The sequence below is a fragment of the Molothrus ater genome, chromosome 6 (genome assembly GCF_012460135.2).
Source record: "Molothrus ater isolate BHLD 08-10-18 breed brown headed cowbird chromosome 6, BPBGC_Mater_1.1, whole genome shotgun sequence".
Lineage (NCBI taxonomy): Eukaryota > Metazoa > Chordata > Aves > Passeriformes > Icteridae > Molothrus > Molothrus ater.
Genome location: NC_050483.2, coordinates 48176456 through 48202143, shown reverse-complemented (window position 1 = coordinate 48202143; position 25688 = coordinate 48176456). Strand labels below are relative to the sequence as shown.

The 25688-nt window shown below is 43.8% G+C and overlaps 1 protein-coding gene, 2 long non-coding RNA genes and 1 other non-coding gene across 7 annotated transcripts in view; 2 read left to right on the top strand and 2 right to left on the bottom strand.

The window, feature by feature from the left end:
- LOC118687679 (uncharacterized) overlaps window positions 1–5060 on the bottom strand; it is a 143875-nt gene extending 138815 nt beyond the window's left edge. Inside the window, exon 1 of one of the 4 annotated variants that reach the window (XR_008508468.1) lies at window positions 4656–5060. This is a non-coding gene — a long non-coding RNA (uncharacterized LOC118687679). The remainder of the gene's footprint in view (window positions 1–4655) is intronic. The other 3 variants (XR_004980363.2, XR_008508467.1, XR_004980365.2) reach the window with 3 other exon arrangements.
- A 4962-nt stretch (window positions 5061–10022) lies between these two features.
- GLRX5 (glutaredoxin 5) lies at window positions 10023–17570 on the bottom strand. The gene is made up of 2 exons (XM_036384726.2): window positions 17247–17570; window positions 10023–11396 (listed from the first exon to the last, which is right to left on the bottom strand). The coding sequence occupies exons 1-2, from the start codon at window positions 17545–17547 to the stop codon at window positions 11218–11220; spliced, it is 480 nt and encodes a 159-aa protein (XP_036240619.1). The 5' UTR covers window positions 17548–17570; the 3' UTR covers window positions 10023–11217.
- Window positions 17571–17947: 377 nt separating this feature from the next.
- LOC118687719 (uncharacterized) lies at window positions 17948–23362 on the top strand. The gene is made up of 2 exons (XR_004980380.2): window positions 17948–18946; window positions 20599–23362. It is a non-coding gene; the product is annotated as an uncharacterized LOC118687719 (long non-coding RNA).
- LOC118687962 (small Cajal body-specific RNA 13) lies at window positions 20027–20295 on the top strand. Its single transcript, XR_004980412.1, has one exon. It is a non-coding gene; the product is annotated as a small Cajal body-specific RNA 13 (non-coding RNA).
- Window positions 23363–25688: the final 2326 nt, after the last annotated feature.

Here is a 25688-nt window from a genome sequence, read left to right as displayed (position 1 = left end):
CTTTCTAAAATCTACAGCCTAGTTTATCATCCATAAAAACAGCACTTCTCCAGGCATTTCCTGGCTGATGCTGTTCCCCACCAAATACCCAGAGAAATCCTCAAGTGCTATATACTAGAGGTTATTAATACAAAAAATAATTGCACAGAACAGGCCAAAGAGAAAAACAGCAGGGTTATTCCAGAAGCCTCTAAATTTTTTTGTTATATTTTTTGTTACTATAAATCAGTATTTCCTAATCAGCAGAGCACACTGAGATGGTGAGCTGTACAAATCTCAAGAATGAGGCACAGCATCTTGTGCCTTCTAATTAGTTCTGCTGGCATAATTGACTCTGGCTGGGCACCAGAGCTGGTACAGCTGTGAGCTGACAAGGCTGTGAGGGGGCAGGAGCAGGTACAGAAGAAGAGGAGCAACAGCAGCATCACACACCTGTGAGAGTGAGGCAAGGAAGGGAAGACCCTAGGACTGAGGGAAGAATACATAGAAAAGATCAGAAGAAATAGAGAAGGGCTGACAGGCAAAAACAAATGAGAAAGAAGGAGGTAGTAGTTCTGATGTCTGCTTAAAAGAGCAAAGAAGTTGATGAAAACTGTACATTTGTATTAACAAAGGTTCTGAAGACGAAATACTTGTTAAAGATTTGGTGGTTGGTTGTTTGGGTTTTTTAAGCTATTGCACAAAATCCAACTGAAATTTTTTTCATGGTGACACGGTCAGTTTGTCAACCTTCACTGACAGAACAGAAGCAGGATGTGGGAATAAAGAACACAACAAGGAGTCCAAAAATGGTCCCAATTTGCATAAAATTAAAATAGGAAAAAACTATGTTTTTAAGGGTAAAGGTATAGATTATTATGGATTCCCTCTAAGGGAAAAGGCATGGATTTTCCTCTCAGTGCATCCAGAGTATTCTCTATAAACATACAGGGTTTTTGTTAAACAATGTTGACACTGATATTGTATCTAATTAATTCACACATAGCATTGGGAGGGAAAATTAACACATTCCCTCATTTCCTCTTCTGAAATTAGATGTTTTGTCGTATTCATTTTCCACTTTGCTATAACCAAATTCCTTCTTTAATTTTTTTTTTTAATATTACTAGACCTGCTTCTAGTGAGTGACAGTGGTAAAAAGCATACAGCCAGCCAGCCCCTGCCTTTACCTAACAGTTTGGAGGGTTACATTTTTTGTTCATATTTTTCTTTCCCCATGAATGCCTTCACCACAAAGATGCTACCTTGGTGCTACCCACAGGAGGAGCTTCCCACCACAGCTGGCACTGATGCTCCTCAGCTCCTAGCTGCTGGCCCCCTGCAGTTCCCCACAGCAACCTCTCCATGCTCTGTAGGACTTAAAATTTAGAAGCAGTGTGTAACCTTTCTCACCAGTGTTCACCTTTTCAGACCCATGAGCCTGACAGACACACAGAAACAACCTCTGCTCAGCTTTCTCATAGGCTGAAAAGGGGCCACTCATCCCCTCATTGGTTTCTCACCTCCCAGGACAGCTGAAAGCAGGATTTGGCATCACAGGGGTGGGATGTCACTGTCACAGAGCAGGAACAAGTCACAGGCCTGATGCAGCATGGAGATGTCAAGGGTGGTCTGGGCTCCTTTGGACATGCAGCCCAGCACAGTCTCATCAGACAAGAGATTTGCAGCAAGCTCCCCTCTCTTTGTTTCACAGTATCCTGCCTAAGTCAAAGGTCCTTTGAGGTTTATCTAAATTACAGTGGTTCCTTCTTATTTGTCCACTATGAGTGTGTCCCTTCTGGAGTTAAAACAGATTAATGAAGAGGCATGACTCTTTCCTGCAGAAACTTTGCTCTTTGGATACTATCCTTTTTCTTTTTTTTTTCCCCCTACTTTATATTCTGTCTTCAACCAGCTTATAAAACAGAAGTGTATATCTGGGTATAGAGAGTGTGTGCTTTCTCAAATTATCTCAATCCTGTTTTCAACTCTGGGTACAACTGTTACCTTCCACTTCTCCAGCAAAATAGCTGTTTTTAATTAAGGAAGGCATATTTTTGCTGCAGATCAGCTATTTCATACTAAGCTCCTTCAAAACTTTTCAATATACCATCTGGAGCTGATGATTTGCTGCTTTTTAAATTATCGATTTGTTCCAGCTCTTCCTTCTGACACATCTTGATTACCAGAAAGGAGCAAGTCCCAGTAGGTATCACTCTGATATTCTCTGTGCTGAAGAGCGCTGCAAACAAATCATTTAGATTCTCAGCAATGTCCTTATCTTCTTTAATTTCTGCCTTTAATTTTCGGTGATCCAGTTTCTGAACCAGCAGTTAATTATTCCAACTCTTCTGACTGACACACCTGAAGCACTCTTATTTTATAACTCTAGTATTTTGCAGTGCACCATACTTCCTTTTTATTTCCCTTTCATCTAGTCTTTACACTTATTAATAGACCAATGTATTGGAAAGCTAAGGTTAGATTTTCAGATTTGGAAGCGTTCCCTGACACTCAGTTGTACTGATTTCCTCTTTGTTTGCCCAGTATTACTGTTGTTGGCAACATACATGCCCTCCAGACTCTATTATTGTTCTTAAGTGGAATTCATGGCATCTTCCTCTACTCTTCCCTCAGGAGCTTTTGTGACAAATCCTCTCAAGACAACCAGAACCCAGATGCTCTGAAATTTCAGACACTCTTTTATATTTATTTCCCACTAAGCTACAGGACTGTATTACATTAATATGTCTGCTAGCAGCTACAGATGCAATCTTGTCTTAATTCCTTCCTGCATATTGATTAAGAACCAAAAATCAGGATATCAGGATGTAGGCACCTAAAAACGGTGGCATTTTGATCTGAAATTTCATACTGACTTATGGCTCTGGCCCAAGCTGGGAAAACAGGCACCTAGCCTTTTTTAATACTTTCCAAAGGCAGTAATTGGACAGTACCTGGCAAACCTGGGGTGTATAATGTATACCAGGAGCAAGATGGTGTTGGAAACTGCTGTTCTGCAACAGTGATTGGAGTACTTCCTTCCAGACTTGGAAAGGCTGCACGGCAGGGAGGTTGAGCCATCATTGCCCATCTCAAATGAAGCCACCTGGCAGGGAGCTAGGGGGGAAGAGAGCACACCCCTCCACTTGTCGGGACAGGGCTCCTGGCTCAGAGAGAATTGCAAAGCTGCTGGGCTGAAAGGAGGCCTGGCACTCCAGCTTGGTGCTCTGGGGTCTCAGAGCAGAGAGGTCTCCCATGTTTGAGTCAGTGTGCTGATCCTAAGCCCTTCATTTCATCCATGTGCTCAGTGCAAAATGGTCCCTAAAACAAAGTGTGTAAATTACTGTCTGATGCCTGCTGAGACTCCTCTTCAATATGCAGGAAGAGCTTATCTTTCTGAGACAGAGGTGTTGGGGATGATGTTAAAGCTGTGGCCTGAGCCCTGAGCCATCTCCTGCTCAGAGCACTCACTCCTCAGGCCCAAGGAACACCCAGCTCCTGCCTGAAAACTTGACAATTTGGCAGAGTGAGCTGAACTGTACCTCAAGTTCACATGAAAAGCAAAGGAATTTGAACAGGCTTGCTTTAGGCTTGTTAAACCCCTTCCTGAATTGCTGTTCTTTAGTGTTTTCTTCTGGTTTCCTTCTGCTGACACACCTAAACATGGCTGGACAGCAGACTGCTTCCCTACCTAGCTCATGCCAAATCATTACTCATGTAGCAAAAGCCCCCACAAAATGTCAGCTGAGCTTTAAAACATTCATTGTTAAGGAAAAAAAAATGGAATCCTACCACTGGCTATTGAATTGCTGTTAATGGTTTAGAAAGAAAGGACTGAAATGCAGCACAACAGACTGCATCCTCAAGTCCTTACACCACTGGCCTCCCCAGTGGTTCTACTCCAAAGGAGGTTTGGCCAACATCTCTCTGATGGCTCTGTCCTCACCAACCACTTCACCTCCACCCCTGGCCATGCTCACTTCAGCCACAGAGCAATGGGTGCCACAAACTCAAAATGGCTCACTCACAGAACAGGGGTGGCTCCAATTAGGGAGGCCTTGTAACCCACCCAGACACCTGCAGGAGGTTTGCTTTTGGCCTCTGCCTGCATGTAGAAAGATCTGATTTTGGTTATACCCATTCAGGTAAAAAACACCTCAGGCTGAAGTGGGGAGTTACCTTTATATTACATTTAAAACCCTGGTCACTGCCTGGTTACACATGCAGACATACTCAGAGACAGAAGCGCTCCTGCAACTGGGGAAAGGCCTTTGACGTTCCCTTCCATTAAATATTCCTCAAGTCCCCAGTCTGGTGACTTCATGTTGCTACAGCTACTCCCAGGGCATCCACAAACCTGTTCCAGTTCCTGCTGATCTTTCCTGCCCAGGTTTGAAGCCTCGGAACCAAATGAGACGAGAGGATGCTAACAAAACGTTAAATCGACAAGAAAATGTCACCACAACCCTCTGACCCCCTGCTCTGCCGAGAAACCGAAAGAACCCCAAATTCCCCTTTGCCACCTTCGATCTTCCCACCCTGATCCGCCCTCAGCCTCGGTGCTCGCAGGGCCCACAGGTGCCCGGGCGGGAGGCGGTGTCCGAGTGCCGGGCACGGCCGGGGCTGCCCGGGGGCTGCGCGCCCCGAGCCCCGCGGAGCCGCCTGGCGCTTACCTTGGCGAGCGGGCACGTGTGCGGGACCTCGGGCCGCCTTCCCCGGGGATGGCGCAGGGAACCGGCGGGAAGGCGGCAGGGAAGGCGGCAGGGAAGGCGGCGGGTCCCCGAGGAGCCCCCGGAGCGGGCGCGCTGCTCCCCACGAGAGGCTGCGGGAGCCCGGCTGGGGCACAGCGCTGCTCAGGCGGTGGCTCCGGGGAGGGCAGCGAGCTGTGGAGCTGCTCCCCGCCCCGGCGTTACCATCTCGCAGTCCCGGCGAGCAGCATCGCCTTCAAGCACGGCCGGCATCTCCAGCGAGGGCTGGGAGCGGCATCACCGTGCGCGCCTGGGTGGGTAACACCGACACCGGCTTCTCCCAAAGAGAACGAGCACCCCAAAGAGTAAAATGCAACACAGATGGAAAACAGGGAGGACCGCATTGAAAGATGCTTCTGGGTCAGGGCTGTGCCGCTTCCCCGGTCCAACAGCACCATCTCCTGGGTGCCCGGCTGCCGGCAGCTCGCCCCGGAGCATCTCCCCGGGAAGACCCTCCGCAGCTTTTCTCTGCCACCAGCGTGTTCCGTTTATTGTCAGACACTATCAATATTTTTGCAATTGTTTCCTTTCACATCCTATTGCTTGTCTCTCGTGAAGTATCACAGATGGATGAGTAAATAAATGGAATACTGAAGAATACTAGAATGTGTATTTTTTTTTAATCAGCAGTACAAAGCATTCTTGAATACCAGCCCTAAATCTGCTCTTTTCCTGAGCTGTGAAGGTTTAAATATGTATCCAGTCTTCATGGAGCACATCATGTGCTGCTTCTCAGAGAATGCCTATACTTTCTTCAAGGAAAAAAAATTTGCTTGAAGAGCTGTTTAGAATTTAGACAAGTGAAATTATGGAAAAGAGTAGAAATGGTAGATTTCAAAGTATTACCATTCAATGGGGAAAGCCTGTCTGACAAGTAGTATTTCAAAGATACTCCTTGTAGTGTGTATTTGAAATCTCTAAAATGCTTGTTGAGATGCACCCTGTAAAAGCATGTGATCATAGGTTTAAGACTAAAGGCTCCAAAACTTTATTCTCTCTATTATCATACAATTAACAAATAAATTTTGTATTTCAGTTTTCATTAGTCTGCAAAGTGAAGATTGTTTCAGTGTTTTGAGGCTAAATTGTACATAAAATCCTTCATGCTTTGAAGGCTGTGCTTATATAAGCCAAAAAAGTTTAGGTCAATGATTTTTTTTTTAATTCAATACTCATCCAAAGCCCCTTTTAACTTAATTTACTGTTAAATTCCTGGCAAAATTTTACAGAAGCTCACCTTTAAAAGATTCTAAGTGGGTCCCTCATGCAAGTTTTAAGTTAGGAGGGACAATATGTAACTACAAATACAGATATAGATGCCTGCACCTGTGCAGGAACAGTCTCGTGGCTTTTTATATAAAACTGTTGCAACAATGAAAAGAAAAAAAATAATTTTCCTTGTTTTTTGCTAAATTAGCATCTTTTAGTGGCCAATTTGTTTTAAAATTCATATTGAACTTGGCCTTTGGATTCTTCTTAGGTAATTATAAACCATCACCACCTGCACCTTAAAGGGTTTTGTTTCTTCTTGAAAGGGGAGTATAAGCCAGCAGCCTGCTCTTTTGCCAGCATTTCTATGGTCCAATTAAGATGTGATCCTCAAAACTGGGAAGATACAAATGCTTGTTGATTACATACAGCACTGTGCATTCATCTCAGTTACACCCTATCACTACCATGGATTTTATGGAATACCATGGTCTTCCTAACTGAAATCCTTTGCTCCTGGCCTACTCCCTTACTTCCAGAAAAACAAGACATAACCAGAACCTGGATGATTGGGAAAAAAAACATTGAAAATAAGACCTGAATCCACTTAGCCATTTTAGTCCTATTTTCTGCGTAACTAAAACCTGCTTTCCCTGGGAGACTCCAGGGAAGGCCTCAAGTCGTTAAATCAGCAAGGCCATGATCAGGTCACATCAGAGACAGCACTGCTTTGACAGAGCTATTAAATGAAACAAGCAGCATCCCAAAGGAAAATCCAAAACCAGAGGATGAACCACAGCCCTTTACAGAGCAGTGTGTTCATCTCAACTCTCTCAGCCAAAAAGCAAGCTTGACCTACCACCCAGCACCATTAACAATCCAAACCCTTTCCACTCTCTTTACCTTTCCTTATTTTATTTGCACCTTTTCTCACAGATTCCTTAACTTACAGGTGACATCTATCTCGTAACTAATGAGTGTTTTTTTCTTCCACAGTCCTGTAATATGGATATTTAACAAACCTGTGTAAGAAGATCTGGTTTCTGCAGAAGGGACATGCAAATCAGATTGGACAGGGATTTATTGATCAGGCTGCCAGCTCTGCTTTTTAATATTGCCCTTCTTAGAGGCAGGCACTGCCAGGGTCTTGCTGGGATTCTTGGTGACAGCTCAGGAGAGATTATCTTTGCTACAATTCTTCGATTTCATGTTCTCAAGCTTGGTTGTTTTCCATGCACTTTGTTAGTATTGATAGACTCCCAGAAAACTCCTGCCAAAGATTTCTAGCCTACTTTTTAGAGAACCAGAGAACTCAGTGAGAACATGAAAATAAGCCTACATGTTTGTCAGACCTAAAATAAAGGCACTTAAGTATTTCAGGGCATTTAGATGGTATAAAGTTATTTTTCCAGAGCAGACAAGCAATGAAGAATAATGACCATGTCCAAACATTTGGTAGCAAAATTAAGGCAAGTCATTGGGGCTGAGAAAAACACTTGCTGTGTCACACTTGCTGTGCCATTAATGTGCCCTGAGCTGTTAACAGCTGTTTTCTCAGGAAAACAACTTTTGTGGTAATTGATTTTAATGCTCCCAACACAGAATTAGCAGCACAATAGCACGTGTTTGCAACCTGTTTCCTTCTGCTCCTTAACAGGACCAGCTCAAGAAGAGCAAAGAAATCTTACACCCCACTTTGGTGAAGGTTTAAGACAGTAGATCAACTTTGGAATATGAACAATCTCATTTCCTTAAACCAAAGCATCTTGTTTCATATCAAAGAGGTATGAAGTGCTAGCAAATACAAAAGATTATCTTAATGAATGATATGGTGGATAGGTTGGTCCACTCCTGTCAGCCTTTTAGCACAGCAGCAACACCAAGGGCATCCTCAGAATAAAATGTAAATAATTACAGTAATGGTTTCCAGTTTGGCAAATGCTCATACTGAAACCCTATGATAGAATAACAATCCCAAATAAGTTTACATGCATTCCCAAGTATCTCCCTGTAAGCTCTCAGCAGGGCAGTCCAACCAAGAGGGATCCAGCAGCATCTCACCAGAGGAGCAGGCAGAATTCCTGCCTGGCCCAACACACAAGAACACAAAGAGCAGGAATAGGACTGGCAGCTCCAGACCCAAGCTTGATCCTGCAATGCTCCTGCCCAGCCCTGCTCCCTGCCCTATGCTTACCGCAGCAGACCCAGCTCATGACCAGGCAGTTTTGCCTTTCACCAAAGATGCCAAGGACAGGTCCCCATATTTTGCTCTTGGCTGTCCTCAGCAACTTCAGTTGGCCTGCTCAAGGCATGCTCTTGACCACTGTTACCTCTTCAGTCTTCACTCTACAGCAGAGGAACCCAGGAAGAACAAGCAGCTGTGGCAGCTTCCCTATCCCCTCCCTCACCTCCTGTGACAAGCTGCTCCTCCTGGGGAGAGAAGTCACCCTTTATTCCACAGAACCTGTCACATCCTCCTGACCAAGGATTCCTCATCGAGCTTCCAGCTGGCACCAGGCCCCCAGTGTGAGCTCAGCACACTCACTGGTACTCACTCCGTACTCCAGTATTACCAGTTGCCTTCTCCCACTGCCTTAGAGCATGAGAAAAGCAGGTGCAAATCTCTCCTCAAGAGAGGCATGGGTTTTTTCCTCAAAAAAAATCACTTTCTCTGTAGCATCCCTTTGAGATTGGAAGCATATGTGCCCTTTTGCCTCTGGTTTGAGGGACAGCAGAGGATGATGAGCAGAGTGCACAATGCTGCCCATCTTCTAAAATGATCCCCTAGAACTAGTTTCTTGGGGAAAATACTCTCAGTCAACAACAAAATAAAGCTCTTTGTGAGCATCTGAAGTTTACAATTTAAGAAGATGGTAATTTTTTTTATTGCAGCTGGTTTAACATGATCATTTTTATCAATGTAGACCAACTGCTCATGCACACATTGGCTGGAAATGTACAGCTTGCAAGGATGCAGCAGAATTCCCAATTTCATTCCCCAGTGTGGCTCTGTCACAAACACTTCATGGAATCACTGTTGCTGTTACTTGCTCAGTAACATGTTCCAGTCAGGTAGACATTGATATAAACACTACTGTGTGTATGTTATGCAAAGGTTTAATCAAGTAATTAAAATCCAGAGAGGGGAAGATAGTAGAGAAAGTAGAAAAATTCCCATGGTTTTTAAAAGCAGGAACTCATGCTGGGAGAAAAATTTTGCTGCATAGAGAATAAAGACTACCTGACAATCTTGAAATTTCCTTTATGTTAAATTGCTGGCAGATATTACTGAAAAATATTCAGTTTGTGCAGAAAACTAGAGAGCTATGAAACAGCAATTATGGGAGATCATTTTTTAATAGATTTATTTAGTAGTCAGACTAAGAGTTAACTACTGAAGCAGAAAATAATTAAATTTTCTTCATTACCTTTTTGTTTACTGGGTACATTCATTTCAATAGGTCAACACAAATAACCAAAGACTTTTGAAATTTACTTCTATTTTTAAACATTGTTTTACATTCAGAATGGCAAAAACTACGAGTGATTAGCCATAAGAAAGTTAATTTAATCTGAATTCAAATGCTCAGAACAAACCTTCATGGATACCTTAAGCTTTGCATGATGTGGTGTGGCACATGAACAGAAAAATCCTGCACTCACACCTCGGTGCCTCACAGCCCCAAGTGGAACTTCCTGCTACACAGTGGCCACACAGGGACCTCCACAGACCTGCAGTGAATACCCACAACACACACACTGTATCTAATCCTGCTGACCCTGACTGCATTACAATTATACTGTGAGCTTACTGCTGTCAGTTTGGCAAATCCTGTGCAGAATGTTCTAGTAGAGCTTCTCCACTGCTAGCTCAAGTGGGCAGGAGAGATTCAGAACCAGAACTTACATCAAATCTCTCCTGACTACAGGTTCCAGTCCTGTTCTTGTCTTTCACTGACCGTTTCTAATTTCTTCTTTCTCCGGAACACATTTTATATCCCATGCAGTGGAAAACATCCTAGGCTTCCAATCAAAAGTAGTATCAGTTTCATCAGACATTTAAAATAAAGAGCAACTACTGTAGACAATCAACATAAAACACAGTTTATTTCCAACCATTTGCCTAATTCACATGCAGACTGGTTTATATTAATTACACTGCATTTAAAAATAGCTTGGTTAGCTTTTAATCTTAGCAGTATTGCTATAGAACTGAAGCTACACTGGTTAATATAATTTCTTTTCATTTAGAGAAATGTGGTTAGGTAGGTACTGAAAACTTCAGAGACTTTCCAAAAAGAAATATTTATCCATTCAGTAACCCTTCTGCTGCACTCATCTTACCCACATGAACATTTCATCTGTAAATCCTGTGTTTGAAGGCTTATTCTCCTGAGCACATCAGTCAGGAGAAAACACTTGGAAACACAACAAATGTAAAAACATAACAAGCAAATAATACAAGATTACAGTAATAACTGAAGTATTCTCCTGTACTATTTCAAGCTAGAATACTGAAGCCTTAAATAATTCCCACATTTTAGCACTGACACAGAGCTCCCATACACAGAATATATAAGCATGGGGAAAAGCTGTTTTGCAAGAGGTAGAAAAGGTTTTATAAAATATTCAGGCACAATTCTTAGCAGTTTTAAAAGCTATCAGAAAGTTACAAAGTAATAATGACCACTATACATGTATTTGTACAAGTTCTGTTTATTTTTACCCTTCGGAATAAAAGTATATGTCATGCACTCTCATATAATCTTTTTTCTCCTATATTGTTGGCAAACTGTTTTTCTCCTATATGTATGCGATTACACAGGTTTTACAGGCTCTCTTATCACCAGAAGTTAAACAGAAAAACAGATGCACTATTACTTAATGCTTTTTCAAGAGAAGCAAGGGAATGCAAATGCTGTTTGTATAGGTTCATGTATCAAAGAACAGAGAATCACACATGTAAAACCCATAAAAAAATTATTAGTTCTTTTGGTTTACTCCCACCTCAATGAAGAAGAGCGCTTTTAGAAGTGAACTTTTTTAAAACACAAATTTTCACAAACATTTGCTTTACAGTGCAGTGGTTATACTCAAATTTTCACAATACCCATAAATCAAAACACCAAGATCACTACATTTACCATGAGCTAAGAGACATTCACTTAGTGTCAGCTCAAACAGATGCTTTCCTTGACCTAAAGTATGTAAGGCTTTATGGGCAATAAGTTCTTATCAAAGATTTGCTTTATTCCTGTCACAGCAATTTTTTCTCTTGTTACTTTTTCTCTTGGTCTTTTTCTGCATCCAGCAGTGCTGAACGGATTCCCAGTTTCTTCAGCTCTTCTACAAGATCTCCATTCTGGTGCATCTGGAGGAGTATATCACAGCCACCAACAAATTCACCATTGAGGTACACTTGCGGGATGGTAGGCCAGTTGGAGTAGTTTTTTATTCCTGAATAAGAAAAAAAAATAAAATTAGAGGTTTCTCCCCTCTCCTAATAGAACAGTATTTTAAAAGGAATGCATTGCTTCCACCTGACTCCACCACTGATACTCCAATTTCTTTTCCATAAAGGCAAAAACATGTCTACATAACCAGGAGCACTATCAGAAAAAAAACTGTATTAAAGTTAGGTTTGTTTCTCACCACAACTCAAAGATGTGGGTTGAAAGATATGGGGTCAGCTCCTATACTGACTTCACGCAGGGACTGGAAAAACGCCACATCTCTTTTTACTCCCAATAAGAAACCATGACTTTCAATCAATTACAGAAATGAGAAGTATTGAAAAATATTGAGAACTGTTTACTTTCTGTTGTATTTCCCAGAGGGACTTTTAAAATACTTTATACTCTTACTGAACTCATACATTTACACTTGTTCCTGCAATTTCAGCTGCAAGATACATTTGCCCCTGTAGAGGCCTTATGAATTTCAAATTGCTTTATCTTTCAATGCCAGACCTTACAGCACATGGGAGGGGCACAAAGGCTGAAGTCTTTTTAAAAGTGCTCATTTAACAAAACACAGCTCAAGGAACAATTATGAAGTACAGAACTAAAGTTTAAAACTATACTTCACAGAAGGCAAATGTAAGACCACCCAAAAATACAAACTAATCAGCTGATACACACTGAAACAGCTTGCACTTAGACATCACAAGAAATTACACAAGAATCTTTGTATCTAATTTGCCACTTTTTAAATGACCCTTCACACAAAGCGATTATTTCTGTAGCAAAGGAAATAGCTAAAACCTACTGTGCCTACTTTTATAACACAACCACAAGTATTTGATTAGATGACAAGTTTTTGATTCATCATTTTTATGTATTTTCAACATGCAGTGCCTGGAATTTTTCCAACAAAGGCATGAAAACAAACTTAAGCCTACAGAGGTACCTTTTCAGAACATCAGAGCCCACTCACCTTGGGAGCCAACCCCCCACCAACAAATATTAGACCTGAGTAGCTGACAGCACAAGAGAACTTCTTTTCCCTTTGAAAACATTTTAGTCTCTAGAGACTAAAAAGACAAAACCCAAAATACTCAAGGTAAAAAAATAACTATGTAAGGAAATTATGCTCACTTTATTGGAACTTAAACCACCTTCTTTTTTAGTAAATATGTATAAGTGGAAATATACGGTGGGATTGTTACTTTAATGTCTAAAAGATGCAATATAGCTAATAATTAATTCCCCTTAGCAAAATACAACATGCTTAAAAATTCACTAAAATAATAGCAACCTAGAAGAAAAAGGGTGTTGTGACTAAGGGTTTCTAACCACTACATATGTCAGCTAAGAGATCTTATTCTGACTTCAGATTTTGTGCATGGATAACCAATGTTTTGTAAGCCCAAACCAGAAAGTTTAGCACATAAATCAAGGCCAAAGGGAACCCATAACCAGCCAACCTCCATCATCACCACTTGTAGTTTCTTCCTTGGTTTGCAGAACTTTTAACTTTGATGTCAACTTCCACTTAGCAATACTTTTCTTAAGTGCTCTTTGGCCTTTGAGTACTCAAAACTGCTTAAACTGCCCTAAATATCTTTAAACCCATCCAATTTTTAATGAAAAGCCATGTTCCCTGATTAAGACATGCCTAAAGATGACCCTCATCAAAGAACCACTGCAGATATGAAATAGGGCTCATTTTTCTCAAGATACTGCAATGCTAAACATGAATTGAGAACCAAGGGCTCTGCATAATAAACCTTCTCCTAATGAGCATTCCGAGGTAATATTTACACCAATAATTCTTTCATAGAAATATTTTCTTCAAGGACCCAACTGCACACACATACAAGCACTGATAGTACTCTCAAGGACCTATCCAGCTTCAGATAAAAATAAGAATACCATGAAGCTTATTTGCTCTGCGTGCTGCATGTCTCGTGCTGGACAAGCTGCTTTAAATGCCTCAGTGCTGGGGCTCTCCCAGGTCACAAACTGAACCCTCCCTCCACTGGGCACCAAGCCTCCCCCAGGGCAGCAGCCACTGACACTGCAAGTCAGCCGGGGCTGCAATTGCTGCACTCAGGGTGCACGTCTGCCATGATTCTTTGGACATGCCAAGGGATATCCATCCCCTCTCTGCAGACTGGCTCCTTGCTGTACTTCAGAAGCTGCAGCTTCTGCTCTGAACCTCTGTTTACTCTGGAAAAACACACTCCACAGGCCAGGGTGTCAGTCTGACAGCTCTGGTAGCACATTTAAGGTAACTGTGATACCAGGATTGGTGCAAAGAGCTGCTGAAATGGGTACCCAGCACACTCGCACCCCTATCCCCAGCTCCAGTTACCAATTCTCAGCCTCCCTTGGCAGCATTAGCACTAATGAAGGATGGGCCACGTCAAAGAACTGAATCAAGCAACACTCATTCCTACCATACTTGCTCCAGAAAAGCAACACATTTTCATGGATATCACAGAATCATCAAGGCTGGAAAAGACCTCTAAGATCATCAAATCCAACTGTTAACTCAGCACCATCATTTACCAGTAAAACATATCCCAAAGTGTCATATCCACATGCCTTTGAAACACTTCCAGGGATGGAGATGGATGCAGCCTATTCCAAAGCCTGAGTACCACTAGCACTGCTACAAGCTTTACTGAGGGAAGGCTAGCCAAGGGTGGGAGAAAGGATCAACAACACCTGCTTGGCAGCATCCCATGCTTAGATACAGTAGAGACAGCAATGAAAATAATCTGAGGGTGAACTACCACAACAGTTTAAACCACTAATTTTCCAATATGTAATCTCAAACATCTCTGCCTCAGTGACTGGAACCAGTCTAACACTGTCCATCAGCTGAGCAGCCAACTTCGAGAAATTGCCTGGATTGCCATGGAGCCCAAGAGAGTGCCAAGGTGTCTTAGACCAGCTGTGATAAGGAAGGATTTGTGTCAGGAAAGTCTACCTTCAGCTCAAGTTCAGACAGATCACATGAAGTACCAATTACTTTAGTTTCACAGATGTGAGTTTTTAGGTAAAGAGGCAAGCAGGGGAGTTGTTCCAGCTTTACAGCTTGCCATATTTGAGCACAGTGTACGTTTCACCAATTGAACTATAACTAGCTAAAAATAAGGTGTTTCAATAGATACAGGCAAGAAACCAACAAGCAATCCAGACATGACTGAATTACCCTTTCTCCGACAGCCTGCCCCTACTACAAATGTATAAACACACATTTATTGAAACACTGAAGTTAGGTTTAGGTGAACACAAAGCTGGTGGTCAGCTCTCACACAGTCATCTCCTTGCAGATCAGTCCTTTGCTGATATACTTGATACTTCCACAGCTAAAGGTTCCACGCCCCCTCACCAGCCCCCATGCAGAGCAGATTAGGTTCACAGAGAGAGCCTAGGAAAGGCTCACATGGTGCATGTCTAAATGTTTGGCACTCGAGGCCAGATCCTGCCCTTCAGGCAGTCACTGCTGAAATAGGGTTGGCAACTTAGACAACTACAACTTTGAGCAGCCCTGTCCTTCCCTCTGTCTGAGATTGCCATCCACAGAAGCAGGCATATCCTGGCTTTTTGGGGTGCAGTAGGTAATACAGCTGAAGCAGTACAAGAATTCTGCTGTGGCTGTGCCACTCCCCAACTCCTCAAAGCTCTGTTCTTTGTGCTGGCTCTGGCATTCAGCTCACCGTAAAAACTGCTGCTTTAACTTGCAGACCCAGTGATCCAGTTAATAAAATGAGCTGGCCCTCTGCACAGCTGGACAGGTGCCAAAGCTGGTGCATGGAAAGGACCAGAACAACTCCTTTAAGCACCTGAGAACCAGCAGGACATTGTGCAAGGGTACACTCTGTAACTGTGATTGCATTCTGTGTAGCTTAGACACTGGAGGGCTTGATCAAGACACTAATTTCAATTTAAAGCTCTGGTAGCCAGGAGGGCAATAACCTCTCTCCTTGCCCAGCACAAGCCCGAGTTCATGTGGAGGAAAAATTTAAGTTACATAGAAAGAAAATACTATCTATTCACATGGTCAAATGCTCAGGGACTATAACTTATAAAGGCACTGCCCATTCAGAGGCTCACAAAAGTCCCCTCAAGCAAAAGTGAAATGCTGATGATTTGATTTCAGGGGTTTGTTTCCTCCTTTTTAGTTTATGAACTTTGAGAAGAGATAAGAGTTTGTACTAGCAAACTGTACAATTAATAAATTCGGATATGCAAACAAAGTTTAGAAAATTACCATGATTCACCTGCAAAGGCAGAGGAAGATTTACTTGAACAAAATCAATCTTCATTAACAAAAGATGTCATTACCAGAAACTCCAGTATCTAAGCTTTTATACCATACCAACTATTATAGTTGTGAATTGAAAAGCAAACAAGGACTGGAAAAATCAGCCTTTTAGCTAAGAGCTAATAAAAAACTGAGTTAGTCAGATGACACCAAAACCAAAGGAGAACAAAGTCACCTGATACATGCCAGCACGTGGCTTTACAGCACATTTTAGTGTATTCTGGGCAAGAACTGTTAATGCCACACACATACAAGACTAATTACTATGTACTTGCATGTATTTTTTTTAAACTTTCTCAAACAGCCACATAAAACCTCAACAATCAGCTATGCTCATTGAAAAGGGAAAGATGAAAAGCATTACCAGAACAGATTACTAGCTTTCCCCCATTGGCAAAAAAACCTTATATAGAATAGCTACTACCACCTGTGCAGTAATGGTGAAACTATTACTAAGTATTTATTGTGCAAATGATTAACATAAATTTGCACTTCATCAAGAGAATCCCAGCAGGCGGTGCCAGCTGGGAATCAAGTAATGCAAGTCAAAGCCATACGTGAAATTTCACCATACTGTTCACAGGGAAGACAAAACCTGATAAGGGAGTATTTCAGGGTCTTTAATGCAGCTCTCTATCTCTGACCCAGGCAAGGCAGTGTGGCACAAAGAGCCCGATCTCCAGTCATCACCCTGCACCCACAACTGCACTCTGCTGATAACTGAGACGTCTTGAACACTACAAGGGTCACAAAAACCAAACCAGGGCGTCTGGGCAGCAACCTCAATGGCACATCTCTGCGATACACTTCCAGTTCTACCAACGCCAAACAGAATCACAGAATTAATTAGGTTAGAAAAGACCTCTGAGATCATCGAGCCCAACCCACGACTGAACAGACTGCACACCATCCTGTCAACTGGACCGTGGCACTATGTGCCACGTCCAGTCTTTCCTTAAACACCTCCAGGGACGGTGACTCCAACACCTCCCTGGGCAGCCCATCCCAATGCCCATTCACCCCTTCTGTGAAGAAATTCCTCTTAGTATCCAATCTAAGGCTCCCCTCGCACAACTTACAACTGTTCTCTTGTCCTGTCGCTTGTTGCCTGGGAGAAGAGGCCGATCCCCACCTGGCTACAGCCTCCGTTCATGCAGCTATAGAGTAGTAAGGCGGCCGGTCCCATGCACCATGGCACTCCTCCAGGTGAAACACCGCCAAACCCCCTCGGCCGCTCCTCACAGGACACGGGCTCCCGACCCTTCCCCAGCTCCGCTGCCCTTCTCCCCACCATGTGGCCTCGTTAAAAATAACAGAGCCCAACCCAGCCCACCCAACAAAGCCAGAAGGGGCAAGTTACAGGTGGGACAAGCGGGCAGGGCCCGCTCCCGCAGTGCCCGAGGCCAGCGGCGCTAAGACAAGCCCGACCTGCCGGCAGCTCCCGAGGGCCCTTCCCCAGGGGAGCCGGCCCCGGCTCTGCCCCCACCAGGCCCCGCGGAGGCGGCACCCAGAGGTGACGCGGGCGCTGACCTTGGCGGAGGTCGGGGTCCTGCAGCACGTCGTGGGCGCGGTAATCCTCCACGCCGTGCAGCCGCAGGATCTGCACCACGGCGTTGCTGAAGCCGCAGAGCGGCTGCGCCGGGCTGCCCTTCATGAACACCACCACCGGGTGCTCCCGCACCAGCCGCTCCACCGCCTCCCGCGACCCCGAGCCGCCGCCGCCCTCAGCCCCGCCGCCGTCCCCGGCCGCCTGGCTGAGCGGGCGCCCAGCCCGGCCTCGCAGAGCGGCGCCCGTTCCGATCCGCCACGCCGCCCGCACCGCCGCTCTCATCGCCCCGCCGCCGGCACCGCCGCACCGCGCCTGCACCGCCCGCTCATTGGCGCACGGCGCGACGGGCCGCCGGAGAGCTTCCTCCGCATAGGCGCAGGCACCCGCCAATCAGCAGGCACAGCCAATAGCGCTGAGAGACAGCGAGACTCGTCCCGCCCAGCAACCCTGAGGTGGCTCCGCTTTCCTAGTGGAGGGAACGGAGCGGCTGCGGCTGCATTGGGAGAGGGACCTGTCAATCAACTGTGGATTGATTAATCCCGCCTCTCTGAGGACGCGATTGGTCCGACTACCCCGGGGCGGGGCTTTTCTGGGATGCTCGGGGGGCGATTGGCGTGAGGCTCCATCCGTTTCCGGGTAGCGGCCGCACGCGGGGGGGGCGCTGCCGGTCCGTGTGCCCGGGCCCTGCGCCATCCCCGGACGGACGGGCCGCGCTTCCCCTCTCCCCGGGATGGACCGGCCGCGCTTCTTCCTTCCGCGGGACGGACGGGCCGCGCTTCCCCCATCCCCGGCATGGATGGGCCGCGCTTCCCCTCCCGCACCCCCGCAGGGAGCGCCGAGCCGCACGGCGGGGAGGCGTTGCTGGGCGGCCGCTGCTGCGCTCAGCCTCTCCCTTCGGGCCTGCGGGCCCTCGCAGACCCCCGGGCCGTGCCGGCGCCGCCGGCCTTCGGGCGGGGTCTGGGTTTTATCCCGCCGGCCCTTTGGTGGTGGGGCTCCCTCGGGCCGGGGCTGGCTAAGGGTCAGGGCAGACCCTGCAGAGGGGGCTGATGGAGCCGGGCTGCGCTGCAGTGGGGCCGGCTGTGCGGGATGAAGCCGCGGGGCTGGAGTGTGCTCGGTGCGCCAGTAGCACCGGGGAGGCCGCTCTCGGACGAGCAGCGCCGTTCGGTCGGCACCTTCTGTGCTCGTAGGCGGCGGAGGCTGTGCGTGAGCAGCTGGCAAACTGCTGCATGGGGCTGTCGCCTTCCTGGCTTTGGCCGTGTCCGGGGGTGGATTTGACTGCGTTCATTTGGCCGGGTTTGGTTGATTTTTGGTGGGATAAAGCAGGCGGTTTGTCCCTGAGAAAGTAGCGGTGCTGTGCCTGCTCGGGCTTGGTGCTGAGAGGGGAGACCCGAGTGGTTTTGCGCAGCTTGACCTTTTCTCCCGAGCACCTGGCAGGGGTGGCAGCGGGATGGGAAAATGGGAGCAAGATCGGGTTGGCTGCCTGCGCAGCAGGATGGTTCAGTCGGTGCTGGAGCAAGGGCAGAACTGTCTTGATGCTAGCCAGAGAAGGGCTGGGTTTGGAACGTGTCCTGCAGACTGGCCTGTGCAGCCAGCGGTGCTCGGGCTCCTGGGCAGATGCCGCATTCTTTCCAAGAACCTGGCGCAGAGCGTGGAGGTCTCCTAAAGCAGTAGGGCCTCTCCTGTAAGTAGAAGAAAATGTTGATGAGTTTTCCTCTGTACTAAAATACAGTCTCTCACGAATAACAAGTCACAGTGTATTTTGAGTGCTAATTTATATTGCAGCTTTAGCATCTGGACTTTTGGTATATTAATGACCATTTGTCTTATTTATATCTGTAAGAAAAAGAACTTTTACCATCCAGTTCTGTTCTTGTGAGAGTTTTGCAGATCAGCTTGTTTTCAGCATTCAGAAAAGTGCTCACCTAATTCTTGTTTCTTGTGGAATCCAGCTGATGCTTGAGTGACAACTTTGTTTTAATTTTTTTGAAGCCACCCTCAGGGTCGTTTCTGTTGCATTTTATTTAACTTTATTAAGAACAGATTCCAAAGGGAATTGTTACAAACTTGCCCTTTGTCATCCCACGTGAATAGGTTATGAATAAGTACAGTGTTGCTGCAGTATTTAAAAGTAGATGTATTTATGAGGAAACACTTTTAATCTGAAGGCAAAGTTCATATCTTGTGTTGCTGATGAGCACCATGTATTTTGTGAGTTGGTATGTTTTGCTGTCATTAAAACATCACAAGCCAGGCTCACCATGGTGATCAAGACACAGAGGAGTGTTTGCTTTCTGTGGTTTATGTGTTGTGATTGACATGGTGAAGATTTTGCAGTATGAAAAAAAATATCCTGTTCATGCTAGCTGGAACTGCAGTAACTTATGCAGAGCAAAAGTATGTTTTCCTATTTGTTGGACAGTTTCAATATGCAAAGACTTAACAAGTGTTAAATGTAATATCCCAAGGGGTCTCTTTTGTCATTTTAATCAAGTATAAAGATTCCTGGAGAGTCAAAGTGGAATTAAATAAAAATTGATTGACAAGAAAGATATCTTTTTATTCTTAAACACAACTAAGTGTTTTCTTTCAATGAAATATTGGGCTAAGAACAGAATACTGTGGTATTTGCCTTCCTGAATTTTGTCCTACCTATTCCTACAAAGTTAATTAAAAATGAGTAACATAAAGACATCAGACTCAAGTGTAACAAACCCTTGTGAGTATACATTCTTTCAGAAATTACATAGAGCTGTAGTTTGATCCTCTGTGGTCCAAGAGGTGCCCTTGGTTGCTGGTACCCTGGGCACACCAGGCTTGCAGAGAGAGCAGCAGCGAGGAAGCCGAGGCACGGCTGCCAGAGCAGCAGCAGCGTGCGCAATATTCCTCCCACAGCTGCCACCCTGTTGCCACGGAGGTAATGACTTCTCCCGTGTCATTATTGATCTATCAACAGTGAGAGCAATTTTGCAGTCTGATATTGTTTAGCAAATAGAGTAATGTCTGCTGAACACTGAAAAAACTGCTATAAAATGCTGGGAAGCTTCTCAGAAGTCTTGTGTACTAGGTTAAATAGAAGTACTGGATTAGTAGTTACTGTAGTTTTATGAGATTGGCCTTTGAGATATTAAGCTTAACAGAATGCTTTTTAATAAGATATTTAGTGTGGTCAAATACTTTTGGATTACGCAATATGCAGCACTCAATTAGAGGATAAGCACTTTAACCTACTGATAAGACTTGAAACAATTTGTCCATGTACACTCTAGAAACAGATAATTATGTCACCAGGTTCCATCTTCTGTTAGTCTAAGTGAAGCTTTTTGTGTTTTCCAGATAATGATTTAAATCATCTGTTCAGAAGAAACATTAATGGGATTTGCATCCTGACATTTTGCTGATGTTCCTGTTAGAAGACCTATCACCTCATTTTGAAAGCACTAATAAAAGCACCAGTATTCAAACTGTAGGGTTTAAATGCTCACAGTCAGTCATAAACTGGGTTAACATCAGGCATTCTGCTGCAGAACAGAATTATGATTTATAAATTTGTGGTTTGTTCTCACATGGTGTACAAGGAGTTGGACATCCAAGAATGGTACTGTCAGCAAAAGAGTTTTTATTTGTTTTTAAAAAGGGGAGGGCTGAGTTAGCTAGTGAGAAAGAAAAGTCTCATTTCAGCTTATCAGAATAGGACATGTCTTCATGTTCAAGTCTGGTATCTCTGTGTCATTCTGTGTTGTGATAGTGACTGAAAATGAAGTTCCATCTTGTGCCCTAACAATTGAGCTCTATTTAGGTGGGTTTTTTTGTTTATTGAAGTTTTTAAGTGGGATAGCTTGAGCTCCACCTGTTTTGCATGCCAGGTAAATAATCTCAGTGTACCATCATGGTATCATCTGGCAGCACCAATATATCCTCAGTTTTGAGAGTATTATGAATGTTTAAAATGTGCTTACAATTCTGAGCTGCCTAAACCATGAACACTGAAAACACATCTGTGAAAAGTTCCTGGTTATTTTGGAAATGTGCCAGTTTTAAAAAGTTGTGCAACAAACAGCAGAAACCTAAAGATGCTGTGGGAATTTTACAGGGAAACTGACATTTTGAAATCTGAACTGTATCTAACTTGCTGTTTGGGGTATAACCTAGAGATCTATAAGCAAGTTTGTTTCTGAACTGGATTAAGTTATATCCATGGATTAATTAAATAATATCCATGGATTTATGGCACATTCCTAAGAGTGTTTGTGGCAGCCTTAAAATACAATGTTCCATTTCATAAATGAGATCAGTGAAGAATATTTACAAAGTGACCTGTATTAATTTAAGTGATGGGGATAAACATTATCTAAGGCAGTTTTTTGATTTAAGCCATGTAAAGGCCTTTGGCAGGGAGGGGTCATGGTAATCATCCAAGGAGAAATGTCTGAGCCTCACATTTAAGAAATAGAATGGAAGGTCGTGTTCAGGCTTGAATGTGGACCTTTAAATGAGGCACTCTTGAGACTTCATTTATTCTTAATGACACTGATATCACTGTGTGCCTCTTTGCACTGAGCTTTGAGTTGTGACACTGTCTTGAAGCAAGTAGTATGACCTCTGTAATAGAGGAGCAGATTTGTTCTTTGGAGTAAGCAAGCTGCTTGCAACTGTTCTGGCATATGAAAATCTGTTAGATCCTTGTTTCTGATTTGCAGATGGTAGTGATTCTTGAATCTTTCAGTATTACAGAGGAAGCATAATTTTATATGTATGTATTTCCATGCAGAACTAAGAAATACTGCCTCTAATGGGAACACCTCTGGCCTCTTTTCATCCAGGAGTTAGGAGTGCTAAAATCTTTGATGTGCCTTAGAAAGAGATTGGGCAAGCTCAAGAAAAAAATTGATCTGCCAACTATAAAGGCACCATTATGGTATCAAGCCCTGAGCCATAGAAGGCTAGGTGTTGCAGCATATGCCACAGTGGAGATGGCCATGATATACAGAGTATCATCGTAAGATTTCATGAAGTTTCAACCCATATAGAGTAACCCCATACCACTGTAGAAGGCTGCAAGCATCTGCCATGCAGGATAACACTGTATCACTTCAGAAGGCTGCAAGTGTCTGCTCATCTTGTTCTTTAGCCCTTTTATCCCCTCATGTTGATGCATTGCACCTGTGTGCCCTCTGTTCCCTTTGGTGGTTGGTCAGTGCCCCTGGGCACTCCGTGGCTCATTGCTGTCAATGCTGCTCACAGCTGTGCTCATTGGGGATGAGGCTGGGCCAGCCCCACTCCCAATCACCACAAACTGTTCTACAGCTGGGGAGTGGGACTGGAACTATGTGCATGTCCTGTTCTTTGCTTCCTGTGTGCTCACTTTAGTCCAGTGTCAGGGAAACAGGGTCTTGGTCTCTGGTATGGTAATTTGTACAACTGTCATTTATTTGAAGTGCTGGAAGTGTCTTGGCTTTTAGTAAGGCTGGGAAAACCCCAGGGCACTCATGGCCTGTAAGGATTCTTGTGCCCCAGTTAAGGTTTGCCAGCAGGCTCTGTCACAGCAGTGGTGACAGGGGCGTTTTCATTGGCTCAGTTTATTTCAAAAACGTGCAGGTGCAGTGAGGCACAAGAGCATCTGCGATTATCGGGCATGTGGTGACCACGAGGGGGCCCTGGCAGCTTCTGTCTGGGTGAGCCCGGAGTTACACACTGACCACAGGGGCAGGGCTGATTGCTTGGTGCCTCAGTGGTTACATCCCTTCCTGTTCAGCACTTCTGAATTACCTTACCTCTTATATATAGAGATTTTATTTTTTTTTTAATTACAGTCTTTTGATAAGTAATTTTGAGAAATGCATCTTGTTACAAAAACCTCAACACTGGCCATTTGATCTCCTCTGTGGCAGAAGACAGTACTCAGCATGTCATCACATGTGAGTTTTCATCTGTATGGACGATTTCCCCAAGTAAAAGTTCAGGAGTTTTGCACACATCACTGTATTTGTAAAGTAGAAGGAATTGGTATGAAGAATCTTAATGATAAGGTTTTTTGTGTATCTTAAGAGTTTTTAAGCTTGGTACTGCAATATTTCAATAAAGATTTTCATTCTCTGCACACCCTTTATTCTTTGATTTTTTTCTAGGAATGTGTGCCTGTGAAATCAGCAGCTGCTTTGAACTTGCTGTGCTTTAAATCCCTGCCTGCTGACCACAGATACTGATGTCATGTGTATGTTAAAAGTGTCCATGAGTACAGTAGAACTATATTTTTGTACTTGGTCTGTAGAGCATTTATGTGATATGAAGAAAAACAGAAACACAGAAATGCAGAAACTTAAAATGGGAGAGGAGGAGTGGGTGTGTTGGGCATGCTTGTATTTGTAATGTGTGGACTCAAAGATGAAGCACAGAGTAAAAGTATCTCTTGTGGGAGGCAAACTCTTAAAGGGGAGCCCAGAAACTTGAATTTTTAGATTGATATAGTTAATTTAAAAGAAAAACTTGTAAAACCAGAAATAACAATGTACAGATGGGGGAGGTTTGAGGGTTTTTTATGTTCTAAAATGTTTTCATTCTCTGTTTCTGAAGTATGAATATGTGTATATTTTGAAAATCTGACTTTTCAAAGAGTACTTCCAAATGCTGCATAGAGATACAGTGATTTTCATTGCTCTCACTGTGCACATGCAGTGGTTTTATAACTGCATCACACAAACAGGTTTTTTGGGGGGACAGTTACTAACTATGCTTTAGAGGGCAAGCAGTTTTTTCACAGAACAGGCAGCTTCTCCACAAATGCAAGCATATGCATCTTTCCTAAATTTCCTTTAAAATGGTTGCATGGTTTCTCATGCTTCCTTTTAAGTAAACTTCTTGCAATTCAGTGATTGAAGTTTCCATCCTGCAGTACTTTAATGTTTTCTCTGAAGTTCATAGTAGCCTTCTTCCCTTGCTAATATCCATGGCAGCTGGGATTGCTCCCCAGCCTCGACATAGCTAGAGCAACTTGCAGGGTAAAGAACTTGGCCCTGAAAGTTGTGTGTCATTTAATTGTAGCAGTTCTGGGGCTTGTATAAAGGCCTGCTTTATAATCAGTTTGACTTCATTTTAAACAGACAAACAAAAGCATTTTCAGCCTGGGAAAAAGCTCTGAGTTTCAGAAAAATCACTTTCATTGTCACAGTGATGCTTGGATCACTCTGAATCATCCTTGGCCTCCCTTTCTTATCAGTAGCCCTTTTGCTCTTTGTTCACATACTACTTTTCCATCCTTGCTAGTCCTGGGAGACAGGAGACAAAAGTGTACCCTCACAGCTGCTTTCTGTCACTGTACTTTAGTTTGAGACAATCAGAGTAAGTAGATCTGTGCTCTGTTTTAGTTTCATGCTTGACTACTGTGGTGAATGATTTAAGGTCTGTGTGCCATGGAAGGAGGATAGTAAAACTAAAGACTTCCTAGACTGACAGTGTTTTAAACACTGGCATACAACAGTTGTTTGGTGCAGTATGTGTTTCCAATCCCTTAAAAGACTAGATCTAAACAAATTGTTCTACAAACCTATCATATCTAGGAAAAGGGAGACTAATATTGGTGAAAGTGTAGCTCCAGACTACTGTGAGTCTCAGAGAAATCAGTATAACAAAATTGTATTTGTGGTGGGAAGGGAAGCAAGGAATAACTAATTATGGAATGTCATATATCAAAAGTTGTCTTTCTTCTCTCTTCAGGGGACTTCAGAGAATATTTTCTTAAACTAGTTGTCAACAGCTTCTATAATTAAAAAAAAATTGTGGAGAGTACTAAGGAAGAAAACCTAATCCAGTCGAATTGCACACAGGAGATTTGGCTTCAAATCCTGATTTTCATGGAGTCTTGGCTTCCCCTGACTCATTTGCTGAGTGCCAATGGGGGCATTGCTGTTAGTTAAAGAAGTTAGCACTGCATCTGCCTAAACCTCCAGCCTTCCATTTTGCTGCTGCTTCCTTCATGCTTTCAAAGCACATCAAAGAGGCCCCCTTTAGGTACTGGAAGGTGCTCTCAGCCCTCCCTGGAGCCTTCTCTTCTATTATATTATGACCCTGCCTATGTGTTGCACCTGGCTGTGATAGTAATTGATGAGGACTGGACTTCTAGGCCAGAACTGTGAGTTCATTGGGTGTGACCAGACTTTGAATGTATCACACCATTTGTGAATTTGAAAATGTGGTAGTTCTTATTGAGTGTAATTGGAATCACAGTGTCCCACTTGCCCTGCATGTCTGTTCCTTAGTGTTGAATTTGCTCTCACTTAAATAAGCCCAGCTTTCTCCAGCCCCTCTTGATATCTGAGATCAGTTGGGATGAAAAGGGTGTTATTTTTCTGCCAAATTTAATGCAACAAAAAAATTGGCTGAACTCTGAAAGTGACAGGGTGTCAGGACTGATCCAATATCACAAAGTT

What these genes read in the sequence shown, in the direction of transcription:
- GLRX5 (XM_036384726.2), bottom strand. Translation starts at nt 17,547, where the DNA reads ATGAGAGCGGCGGTGCGGGCGGCGTGGCGGATCGGAACGGGCGCCGCT. An exon ending in GGACCCCGACCTCCGCCAAG is followed by an intron (nt 11,397 to 17,246) that starts GTCAGCGCCCGC and finishes TTTCTTATTCAG; the next exon opens with GAATAAAAAACTACTCCAAC.